Source organism: Eulemur rufifrons, chromosome 7, assembly GCF_041146395.1.
Source record: "Eulemur rufifrons isolate Redbay chromosome 7, OSU_ERuf_1, whole genome shotgun sequence".
Classification (NCBI taxonomy): Eukaryota; Metazoa; Chordata; class Mammalia; order Primates; family Lemuridae; genus Eulemur; species Eulemur rufifrons.
In genome coordinates, this window is record NC_090989.1 from 122,937,980 (window position 1) to 122,950,394 (window position 12,415).

Below are 12,415 nucleotides of genomic sequence, written 5' to 3' on the forward strand. Positions count from 1 at the left end.
ACCTAATGAGGTAGGCACTTTTATTGTCACAGATAAAATAATCAATCCATGGAAGGTGAAGAATATGTTCATAATTCCTGAGCTGGGCAGTACTAAAACCTGTATCTGGACCCAAGAAGTACAGAACCTGAGCTTTTAGCCACTACATTGTGCTGCCTGCTCTAATGACACTACACTAATAGGCAACAGTATCTGAAATAGCTTAGTATTTTCTCATATTTTCTTTCTTTTTGTTTTTTTTGAGACAGAGTCTCACTCTATCACTCCAGGTAGTGTGCAGGTGCATCATTACAGCTCACTGCAACCTCAAACTGCTGGGCTCAAGTGATCCTCCTGCCTCAGCTTCCTAAGTAGCTGGGACTACAGGTGTGTGCCACTGTGCCCAGCTAATTTTTTCTGGTTTTGGTAGAGACAGGGTCTTGCTCTTGCTCAGGCTGGTCTCGAACTCCCGACCTCAAGTGATACTCCCACCTTAGCCTCCCGGAGTATTAGGATTACAGGCATGAGCCACCGTGCATGGCCTATTTTCTCATATTTTCTCAAAACATCAATCTTTGCAGTCATCACACATTTCGTACCAGTGTAATGAAAGTTACATAATAATCCGGTATCATACAATTTTCACTGTCCCTTTTGAAACTCAAAGGGGAAGAGGTAGAAGTAACTGACATTTGGTGAGTACACCTCTCTGTTCAGATACTGTTCTTATAACAACCCTGTGAGGTAGTTGTAACTTTATTTTACAGATGAGGAATCTGAGCACTGTAAGGTTAAATGTCATGCTCATGCCTGACATTTAACCTTAAAGTCACAGAGCCTCCTTCAGGTCACAGAGCCATCAAGTGGTAGTACTGGCTCATGTTCTTTCCTATACAACAAACTCTCCAAGCCAGGTCTGAACCTCAGAGCATCCACGTCTCCTTGAGATATACCCAATACCTCTGCCGGCCCAAAGGAGGGGCTGGGGGTAAAGATGGAGGGTAGCGGGGAGATGCGGCAGGAAAAGAGCAAGGGAGAGTAGCAGGCCCAGACAATAAAGATGCAGGGCCCTGTACTCAGGCTTGGGCTATCAGATGTCACTTTGTCATCTGGCAGGAAAACCACCGAAAGGTTTTTAAGATGAAGACTGACCCAGTTATATTTCAGGGTTATATTTAATTACTTTTAAATTTTTATTTTATATAGTTATGGAATACAAAGTGATGTTATGACATATGTATACAAAGTGGAGTGATTAACTTTAGCTAATTAGCATATCCATTTCCTCAAATATTTATTTTCTGTGGTAAGAACATCTGAAATTTATTCTTAGCAATTTGAAATATACAATATATTATTATTAACTGTAGTATCATGCTGTGCGATAGAAATTTAAAAACTAGCTGGGTGTAGTGGCTCATGCCTATAATCTTAGCACTTTGGAAGACTGAGGTGGGAGTATTGCTTGAGCTTAGGAGTTCAAGTCCAGCCTGAGCAAGAGTGAGACCCCCATCTCCCTAAAAAAACCCAGAAAAAAATAAGCTGGGCATTGTGGCATGCGCCTGTAGTCCCACCTACTTGGGAGGCTGGGGCAGGAGGAACACTTCAGCCCAGGAGTTTGAGGTTGCTATGAGCTATCATGACGCCACTGCACTCTAGCTGGGGTGACGGAGCAAGACCCTATCTCAAAAAACAAAAAACAAAAACAAAAAACCTTGTTACCCCTAAAAGAAACCTCATACTTTTTGACCAACATCGCCCCATTCGCCCCATCTCTCCAGGTTCTGGTAACCACCATCCTACTCTCTGTTTCTATGAGTTTGATTGTTTTAGATTCCATTTATAAGTGATATCATTTGGTATTTGTCCTTAGAGTTATAGTTTAGAAAGATCACTTGTAATGATTTTTAAATTTATTGTACGTTTTTTGTTCCTTTGGTGTCTGTCTACTCTATGTCAATACCTACCAAGCCCTATTTTCATTAGGTGAAAAGTCTCTTTGAAAAGGGCCATAAAAATCTTGACATGTTTCTTAAATATGAGTTAAACAAAGGAGTGAATAAACAGAAGGACTCTTTCCAAAGAGAATGAAGCAAGTTTTACAAAGCAAGCTAAGAATAAATGCTCAGTAGACAGCCAAAATTTAAAATTTAAGCATCAAAAAGTACTTTGAAGTTGGTTAAGACTTTTGGCAGCTGACTCCACTATTCTGTGTGTGTGTGTGTGTGTGTGTGTGTGTCTGTGTGTGTGTGCATTCAGTGTGTCTGTGTGAGTGTGCATTCAAAGTACACAATTGTGTATGTACAAACTCACAAGTTACCTCTCACCAACCCTTAGTCAGGGAAACCAAATCTGTACTAAAGTGAAAATTTATTTGTTTAGTATGTTTGCTTTCCTAAAATAATGCTAAATCTAGAAAGTCACTTACTTGTGCTACTAATTCACTCTGCTCCTTCTGAAACATTCGATTAATTGCTTCACAGGCTAGACCAACAGTGTCTGCTCGCTTTTTCATTCCATTCATCAGTGGGCCAATGGTCTCTAAAGATGCCATGGCTCGAACACACAACTAAGTGCCCAAAAAGAGAAGGTTACTTGTAGAGTAGCAACATTTTATACTGCATAGTAAATAACAAAGAAAAAAAAAAACACCACCAAAACCCAAAAATTCTACAGTCAGTTCAAGTTTAATAATAAACTGAATTAAATTCAGTATCATTAATTATAACATCTAACCTGGTTTAAGAAATGATAAAATACCATGCGGTTCATATGCAAAAAGGCACATGGTAGAGAGGGCATTTATACTACAATGTACATTAGTCAAGAAGAGGGAGAAGAGGCAAACTTTGGAGCTGTAAGCTACTGAATGGATTCATCAATACCTCGTTTTCAGACAGGGCATGGATAACCCGGATGGCACTCTTAGGAATGGCATTGTTCCTATGATTCATCGCCTGGATAACTTTAGGAAGATGGCCCAATGGTGGGACTTGATCTGCCAGCTGAGGCTGTGCGTTGAAGAGACACACTGTTGCCATTGTCAAAGTTTCCAGAGTTTCCCCCTAGAGGGTATAAAACCACCAAAACAAACTATAAAATACTATTATAGTCCTAAATATTCTTGGCAATATATCTGATATTCAAAACCAGCGATTCAAAAGTTCTAAGTGCTGATACTTGAAAACTAATTCACAAATCCTAAGACAACAACAAACTTCCCATTTTCTTTGATAAAAGGCATAAATCCAAAGAACTTTAAGAATGTGGTTTTTTTTGGTTTCCCAGTGCATATAAAAATTATGTTTACACTATACTGTAGTGTATTAAGTGTGATAGCATTGTCTAAAAAAATGTATATACCTTAATTAAAAAATACTTTAGTGTCAAAAAATGCTAACGATCATCTGAGCCTTCAGTGAGTCTTAACCTTTTTTTTTTTTTTTTTTTGAGACAGAGTCTCGCTTTGTTGCCCGGGCTAGAGTGAGTGCCGTGGCGTCAGCCTAGCTCACAGCAACCTCAAACTCCTGGGCTTAAGCAATCCTCCTGCCTCAGCCTCCCAGGTAACTGGGACTACAGGCATGCGCCACCATGCCCGGCTAATTTTTTCTATATATATTTTAGTTGGCCAGATAATTTCTTTCTATTTTTTAGTAGAGACGGGGTCTCGCTCTTGCTCAGGCTGGTCTCGAACTCCTGACCTCAAGCGATCCACCCACCTCGGCCTCCCAGAGTGCTAGGATTACAGGCGTGAGCCACCGCGCCCGGCCGAGTCTTAACCTTTTTGCTGGCTGAGGGTCTTGCCTCGAAAGAATATGCTATCTTAATCTAAGCAGCCTTTTACTAGGCCAGGTATATCTCATTTTTACTGCAGGTTTAAGAAATCATATTCCAAAAGACACTTCTAGAAATTTTTAGACAATGTTATAGATAATGTCAGTGTCAGAGAACAACAATTCCAGAGAATGCAGAACTAGTGAAATGTTTTTCCCAGTTCTATTAAAAATCCTACTATTTAACATGTCTGGCTACCACAATGCACTTTCTATCGCGGGTAATAGGTTGCAAAGACCTATAGCTTATACTATTATATGTATACATATATATCCATAACAAAGTGAACATGAAAATTGAGATGTGCCCCAAAAGAAAGGTGACAGAGGAGGAAACTGTTTTGTGCTTTCCTTTTCTAAGTTTCAGCTTTCGAAGGTTGCATTTTCTAAGCAAACTACATATGTATTAAAAATCCCATTAAAAAGCAACATGACTATGGAGAGTAACACTGATAAACATCTGGCATACTAATCATTTTTTTAAAAATTTTACTAAGTTAATGGTAGTAACTATTAATAATTATTTCTAAGCACTCAAAATGTGCCAGACATTATGCCGGGTATTCCACACACATTAACCTATAAAACCTCAGCCTCAGGGGCAAGTGCTGGGATTATTCTATAAATGAGGCAGAGTCATGAGGTATTACCCAAGGTCACAGAGCTTGTCAGTGGTGGAGCTAGGACTGTGGTCCAGGACCATCTGATAGTACAGCCTGCGCTCTTAATCATCTCACTCTATAGGCAGCCTGTTCAATTCAACAATAATCACATATTCAACTATTTTCAATCTAAAGGTTCAAATAACAAAGTCTTTTATACTATTAGGCTTTCTGATTTGCCAAACCAAGACCAAAGCTACCTTCTTACTCACTTCTGCTTCCCTGGTAGTCTCTGGTTTTGAGCACAGACAGGTACAGGGTTCAACCACATGGTTACTGCTTTTCTGTCAATTACTTTGACTAGGGTCAGCCTTGACACATACACACACACACACACACACACACACACACCAGAGTAAAGAACATGCCTGGGCAGGACACACTTTAAGAGGAACAATGAACATTAGATTTCTCCTTAAAATTATATAATCATTGGAAATTGGGTGGCAAAAACTTTCTTTCAGAGCTTCTGTAATTGTTAGAAATAGCATCTTCTCAATATAGATATCTCTAACTTCGGTTCATAAATAACCATTTTACTAAAGAGTTTCACTTTTGAACATGGCCAAAAAAAAGATGGCTGGGCATGTGTGGCTGCTATATTCAAAGAGGTAGCTGATTTTTAATGCATGGTTAATGAAAATGAGGTTTTAAGAGAAACACCATCAGTCTAGTTAGCAAATCCTAGTTAGATTTGGGGATGACTAAAGCTTACATGAGGATTGTTCTTCTCCAGGAGTTCAGTTAATTTTTCCAATAGTGCAATAAGAAATTCTCTAGGCTTTCTTAGAACCCAAGCTGGTTGTGCAATAAAGATCCTCAAGAAGACTCCTCCAACAGCAAGTTCACCCTCTGCCTCTCCAAACACCACAGCAAAGTCTTCAGGTAACTTTAAATAGAGAAAGAACCACAGTCAAGACACAACAATCATTAGTTGTACATGAAGCAAGCAATGCAAACCCTATTAAAGAAATGTTTACAAAAGTAACCAGTTCATACCCAGCCATGAACATAACCAAATTATAATTAAGAGTTTTATTTTCTCTCAAAAAAATTTGGCAAGGGTGCTTTTATTAGTTACTTGCTTCAAAAATAAGTATTTCTATTTTTTGTGTTTGAAGCCTTATTTCCCAAGGGAATACCCAAGAGTTTTAATGACAAAGTAGCTACAGGCTGGCAATAAACTGACTCAGTAGGAATTAAAAAATAAAATAAAAGAATATTTTACCTTCCAGTTTACATCAGGGTTGTCCTGCTGATTTTTAAAGTGCCTTGGGGAAAAACGGGGGGATATCGAAGTTCAGTCACAAAATACACTTTAACTTTTAGAATAAGTCTTAGGTGAAAGGCAGAACCGGAAATGTCTGCCCTTCCCAGTAATTTTATTTGAAGGCTATATGTTACTACTTTTGTCTTTACTTACTCTAGCATCATTTCTCTAACTGTTGTGGACACTTTATCTCGGGAATTATCATTCCAAATTAACTCAGGATTTTCATGAGTCCCTTCAAAAATATGTACAGCAGCTTCAGGGTTGTCTCTCATAGCATCCATGAAAACGCTGGGTAGAAATTTCATTAATGTAATCCGAACCTATAGGAGGAGGTTTGAGAAAGGAAAAAAAATACCTATTAGAAACATTTCCATATTTGGTTTGTTTTACATTTTGCTAAGATGGAATATCAGTATGACCTATGTTATGGCTGAGTGGTTCATAACTATTATCTAAAAGCTCTGAAGTAGGAGAAAAGATACACCTTGGTTTATGCAAAGGTAAATTTAAACAACACTCACTATGACCTGGTTCTACTCACTTACCAAGTTTCATTTCTACTGGCTGCCTCAAACTTCAGAAACTAAGAAATTTAGCATTGCTGATGTGTAAAGTTGCCAGAGCGCCCCCTGCTGGCTCATGCCTCGCATAGCTGCTGCCTCTCCCCGAAAGCCCTCAGCTGGCCTGTCCTTCCAACTCTCCCTCACAACTCCCACTCCCACAAACTGATTTTTCTCATGCTACCTTTGTGTCTTACAAGTTATTTTTTAGTGCATTTATTTTGTTCTATGATTTGTTAAACTGTGCTTTCTTCTAAAAAGGATTTAAAAGGCAGCTTAAAAAACACATCTAGCATACACACACACACACACACACACACAAATTGAAAATTAGTTTGAGGCACAAGGACAAAGGGAAAATGAGGGTTGGAAAAGTAAGTTTTTTTCTTCAGATCACCACATCTGTTTTTCTTCTCCATGTCAAATTCTGTGCTCAAATCTTATCTTATCGAAACTTTCCCTGACCCAGTCTGTCTTTCTAGTTGCTCGTAATCTCAGCCTGGCACATAGCAGATGCTTAACTATTTACTGGAATAAACGAAGACTAATATGAAGTCAGTGCACGAAGGAAACATCAAAAGCTCTATATAATTGCCAGTGATATACTACAAATTTAACTCTGAACTTCCTAGCAGCCAATGAACCAAACAATTTCAGTTACATGAGAGCATCTACAAAGTAAAATCATGTTAGTTGCTTCAGAGACACCCAGCTGTTTCTGGAGGCACAAAGCCGTTTCTCCTGAGGCTCCCAAAGGATGGCATTTGTTATTATATAAAAAAAGGGTGAAATCAGCAAGGGGTTTCACAGGCTTATTTCTTCCTATATTCCCTAAGTATGCTGAGGACATCAAACCAAAATACAAGTCAATTCTACAGAGGACAAAAGGTCGAGAAAATGGTAACGTATGTCACTGTTCTTGGTTATAAGGTCCCTGAGTGTAAGAACCATGCCTGATCTGCTCACTGTGGTACATCCGCTCCTAGTAGCATATTCTCACAAAGCTCAGAGAAATACATATCAAAGAAGAACTAAAAGTTGGAGCAGGATGTAAAGGATATTTATTTTAGTTTTCTCACTGTGGAGCTAAAGAAATTTAGGTTTAGAGACAAGTTACCCAGCGTCATCAAGCTAAGTCAGTGGCCCCAGGTCTGTGATTTGTTCAAAAAACAGAGTTCTGCTCACAATGTCATGCTGCCTCCTTGCTCTACACCTTTAAAATAACAAATGATTGGATTGAAGTTTTTTTTAAAAAACAAAATCATCTTTTGAAACATACCTGGGCTACTTGGATATTTAATAAGAAGCCCAGCTTAATTCTTTTCACTGTTAAGCAACACTTAGACCCCTAACAGAACACTACTGAAACCATTCTACATCAATTTTAGAGCAGAAATATCTGATATGTTTTACATATTTCATTATATCCTAGTATTTAAAAAAAAAACTAACTAATCTCATATTTTTAAATATTTCATAGCTTGAAACAAAAATTGGAATCATTTTTATGGCAAGGAAGCTAAATTTCAAGTAATAACCTTTCTAGAAACAAACCATATATATACTTGTAAAAAGCTATATTCATAAGGTACTACTGCAGAAACCATCAATTGACCAGTTAGATGAATTTCAAATGTCTTATATTTAAGAACTACATTTATGATTATTATTAAATTGATATAAAAGCACACTCTAGTTTTACTTAGGTTAACTGTCACAAGCTTTCTCATCTCTAAGTTTATCTAATCTAGTTTACTAGCATCTGACACTTTACAAAAAAGGCACATTAAATTATTTGACCAGCTATACAAAATCAAAAGTTTCTTCCTATTTGATTTCTGATAATGCTTGCTTGGTCATCAATTTAATGAATGACCCAAGTCTATTCATTTATAAAGGACAGTATTAAAAAGCAAACCTTATCAGGATATTTAAAGCATTTCAGGTGTTAAGAACTACATAACCTGAACAACACTGGTTATAATATGCCATTAAACATTTGAGTAAAAAATCTATATAAGGCAAATACTTTTACCATAAACATTCAGAGTTATGTTCAGGTTATGCAGCTATTCTAGAACAGTGGTTGGCAAACAAGGGGCCAAATCTGGCCTGCCACCTATTTTGTATATAAAGGTTTATTGGAACACAGCCACATCCATTTGTTCACCTACTGTCTATGGCTGCTTTCCTGTTACAACAGAAGAGCTGAACATTTGTGACAGAGCTCATGTGGCCAAGAAAGAATGAAATACTTGCTACATGGTCCTTCATAGAAAAAGTTTACTGGTCCCACCTCTACTTTACACCATGCATAATACAAAAATTAACTCAAATGGATCAAAAAATATATATAAGAGCTAAAATTATAAAACTCTTAGGAGAAAATATAGACATAAATCTTTGTAATCTTGGATTAGGCAATGATTTCTTAAATATGACATCAAAAGTACAAGCTACAACAAAAAAAAGGTAAGTGGAACTTCGTCAAAATTTAAAACTTGTACTTCAAAAGTTATCTTCAAGAAAATGGAAAAACACTGTAATCCTAGCACTCTGGGAGACCGAGGCAGGTGGATCGCTCAAGGTCAGGAGTTCTAGACCAGCCTGAGCAAGAGTGAGACCCCGTCTTTACTAAAAATAGAAAGAAATTATATGGACAACTAAAATATATGTATAGAAAAAATTAGCCGGGCATGGTGGCGCATGCCTGTAGTCCCAGCTACTAGGGAGGCTGAGGCAGTAGGATCGCTTGAGCCCAGGAGTTTGAGGTTGCTGTGAGCTAGGCTGACGCCACGGCACTCACTCTAGCCCGGGCAACAGAGTGAGACTCTGTCTCAAAAAAAAAACAAAAAACAAAACAACAACAACAACAAAAAAAGAAAATGGAAAAACAACCAACAGAATGCGGGAAGATATTTGCAAATCATATATCTGATAAGGGAGTAGTAGTATCCAAAATATATAAAGAACAGTAAGAAGATAAACAATCCAATTTAAAATTAGCAAAGGATGTGAATAGATATTTCTCTAAAAAAGTTGTACAAATGGCTAATAAGCACATGAAAAGATATCCAACATAATTAGCCACCAGGGAAATGCAAATAAAAACCATGATATATCACTTCACACCTACTAGGATGATTATAATGAAACAAGACATCACAACAAGTGTTAAAGAAGATGAAGAGAAATTAGAACCCTCACAGAATGCTGGTGGAAAAATAGTAGCAGCCACTTTAGGAAACAGTATGAATGCCTCAAAAGGGTAATCACAGTGTTACCATATGACCCAGAAATTCCACTCCTAATGAAATAAAAACACACATCCACACAAAAACTTGTATACAAACATTCATAGTAGTATTCAGAATAGTCAAAAAGTAGAAACAATCCATGTGTCCATCCAGATAACTGGATAAACAAAATGTGGAATATTTGGCAGTAAAAGTGAATGAAGTACTAATACTTGCTAGAACACAGATGAAACCTTGAAAACATTATGCTAAGTGTCAGAAGCCAGTCACAAAAGACCACATATTACATGATTACATTTATGTGAAATGCCCAGAGTAGGCAAATCTACAGAGACAGAAAGTAGATTAGTGGTTGCTGGGTGCTTAGAAGAGAGGGGGCTGGAGAGTGAGTGCTAAAGGGAACAGTGCTTCTTTTGGGGCTGATGAAAATGTTCTATAATTGATTATGGTTGCCCAATCTATGAATTTAATAAAAACCTGATATATATGAATTGTATGGTATGTCAATTGTACCCTGATATATATGAATTATATGGTATGTCAATGATATCTCAATTAAGCTGTTACAGAAAAGGAAAAAAAAGTTTACTGATGCCAGCTTTAGAATCTCTTGCTGCAAATCATTCCATTAAGGGGCTGATATTTGCTTGTATTTCTCCTGTACAGAAAATTTAAGTATAAAAACATTCACTTTGATAAAATTTGTCCCTCATGTATTTCAAAAGCCAAAAACATTACTAAACAGCTCAAAGTCAATTCCAGTACATAGTTAAGCATCTAAACCACTATTTAAAACTTCTAGTATTCGATATTACAGTTATATGCTACCCTCCTCCAGCTTTGAGAAAATTCAGTATTAAACATCAATATTCATTCTTTTATGGACCCTTCTGTAGGCATCCAAATGTAATCTCCCTCATCTCATCAACGCTGCTGAAGATAGATTATTACTTTATTGCTAAGGTACAACAGTTTTAGATTCCCAATACCTAGTCTGAGAGATCAAGCAAAACAAAACAATAACAACAACAAAAAAACTGAATCCAACTTGTTTTACTGATATAAAAAGTGTTCATCAGCCTTTAAAATTTTTTTCAAACTGAACTTTACCTGGAGGGAGACACAATGTGTACAACAGAAGCCACCTTGGCTTTAGATAGAGGTAAGGGACCTGTAGTCTCTTCCTTACTCAAGGTACATCTGTAGATTCACTTGACCAAGAGTCCTAACTATCAGTCCAGGTAGGCTCCAAAACAGTCACTTGGGAAGTAAGTGTGTTAAGAATGCAGATTCCTGGGCCTCATCCCAGATATAAATATAACTCTGAAAGTAGGGCTCATGAGCCTTTATTCCACGGTTCCCACCATTCCCATCAAGGTGCTGCTTGGTGGGCCGGCACAGAGAATGAGTCAGTGGGTACGACTTCTTGTGAAACTGATTTAATAACAGAATAGAGGAACTCTGCTAACACCTGTGTCTGAATGAAATTCTATTCAGATGAATTGTTTTAACAGGGTCCTGCACTGCAAAGTGGACCACAGCTCCAGAGATTATGTGGTCATCTCCAATTCTGGAATAAAAGACCTCCTTGCAGAGTAGGGGAGGCAGAGGTACTGTTACACTCATGTCCCTGCACAGCCTCACTTCCTGTGGGAGGCTGTCCTTACTAATTCAGGTGTGGAGTGTAAAAGACAGAAATCACCATCTCCTTCACTAGCTGCTTCCACAGGCTAGTCCTTGCAGTGTGGAAGTCTAACGTATCTTCTGTCATAACCTAAATACACTCTTGTTCTCTCTTCGAGGGAGTTTATCACCATTATCCAAACTCTCTCGTAAGACCTTTCAATTTCAGCGCAGGCTTCCCTGACTACAGTTTTCTCAAGTGGTAATATATAGGAACAATTTCAGGTATGTCGATCTTCCAACTTTCACATCAAATCATTTCCTTATCCTCACCATCTCAGATTTTTGGCAAACTTCATGAAATCAGTGTTAAAGTGACAGAGATTTAATAATTAATTTACTGCTGAAAACTTATTTTGTGTTTACCTTTGGACCTATTAGTTTATCTGCTGTCATTTTAGCAAAAAGTTCTGCTGTTTGGGCTCGAACCTGTGGATGTGTTGAATTGCAGAACATATCCAATAAATAAATCAAAGCTCCTATGAAGGAAAAAAAGAATTAGTGCTTATACATAAAGAATTTGACTTTTCTAATCAGTAGAGCTCATTTTCAACCTTATTTCAACTCAATACAGTTTGATTTTTTAAAACTGTAAGTCTTTCAAAGTATTCTTCTAGTTTATTAGACTGCATAAAGCACTCAAAATAAGATTCATCATACTGAACATGACTGGATAAGAAAGCAATCTATACATTACCCTTTGCCATTGCTTCTTTGATTATTTTTGTACTTGATGTCAAAGCATAAAGAGTTTCCAGAACAAGCTGACGACCTGCAGAGGAAAAGACATTTCAAGGAATGCATCATGTTGCCTTACATTTACTGCCATCAACTCTGTGCCATGTACTCAACTAGATGTTCTACACAGGGTATCATATTTAATCTTCACAACAACCAGCAAGACAGGTATTACCATAGTCATGCTATGGATGAAGAAGCTGAGGCCCACTTTAACCAGCCTAGGGTTTCACAGCTAGTGAGCTGTATGGCTGGGTTTTGTATGCAGGTCTGTCTGACTCCAAAGTCCACACTTACAACTACTATGCAATACTGTCTTCCTACCTCATTGTTCACTGCACACTCAAAATCTCCTCACTTCCTGACACCCAGAGGACACTCTGATCAGGCATCCTAAGATTTTTACCTGGTATTACTGTCTTAGGGAAAC

General features: G+C 37.7%; 1 protein-coding gene across 2 annotated transcripts in view; it reads right to left on the reverse strand.

Annotated features, from left to right (window-relative positions):
• DNAJC13 (DnaJ heat shock protein family (Hsp40) member C13) overlaps nucleotides 1–12,415 on the reverse strand; it is a 115,654-nt gene that overhangs the window by 9,711 nt on the left and 93,528 nt on the right. For both annotated transcript variants that reach the window (XM_069475424.1, XM_069475423.1), the window contains 7 exons: nucleotides 11,945–12,019; nucleotides 11,614–11,726; nucleotides 5,898–6,067; nucleotides 5,703–5,745; nucleotides 5,190–5,363; nucleotides 2,865–3,044; nucleotides 2,408–2,548 (listed from right to left, as the gene is read on the reverse strand). In XM_069475424.1, the coding sequence (XP_069331525.1) occupies nucleotides 2,408–2,548; nucleotides 2,865–3,044; nucleotides 5,190–5,363; nucleotides 5,703–5,745; nucleotides 5,898–6,067; nucleotides 11,614–11,726; nucleotides 11,945–12,019 (896 nt within the window). The remainder of the gene's footprint in view (nucleotides 1–2,407; nucleotides 2,549–2,864; nucleotides 3,045–5,189; nucleotides 5,364–5,702; nucleotides 5,746–5,897; nucleotides 6,068–11,613; nucleotides 11,727–11,944; nucleotides 12,020–12,415) is intronic.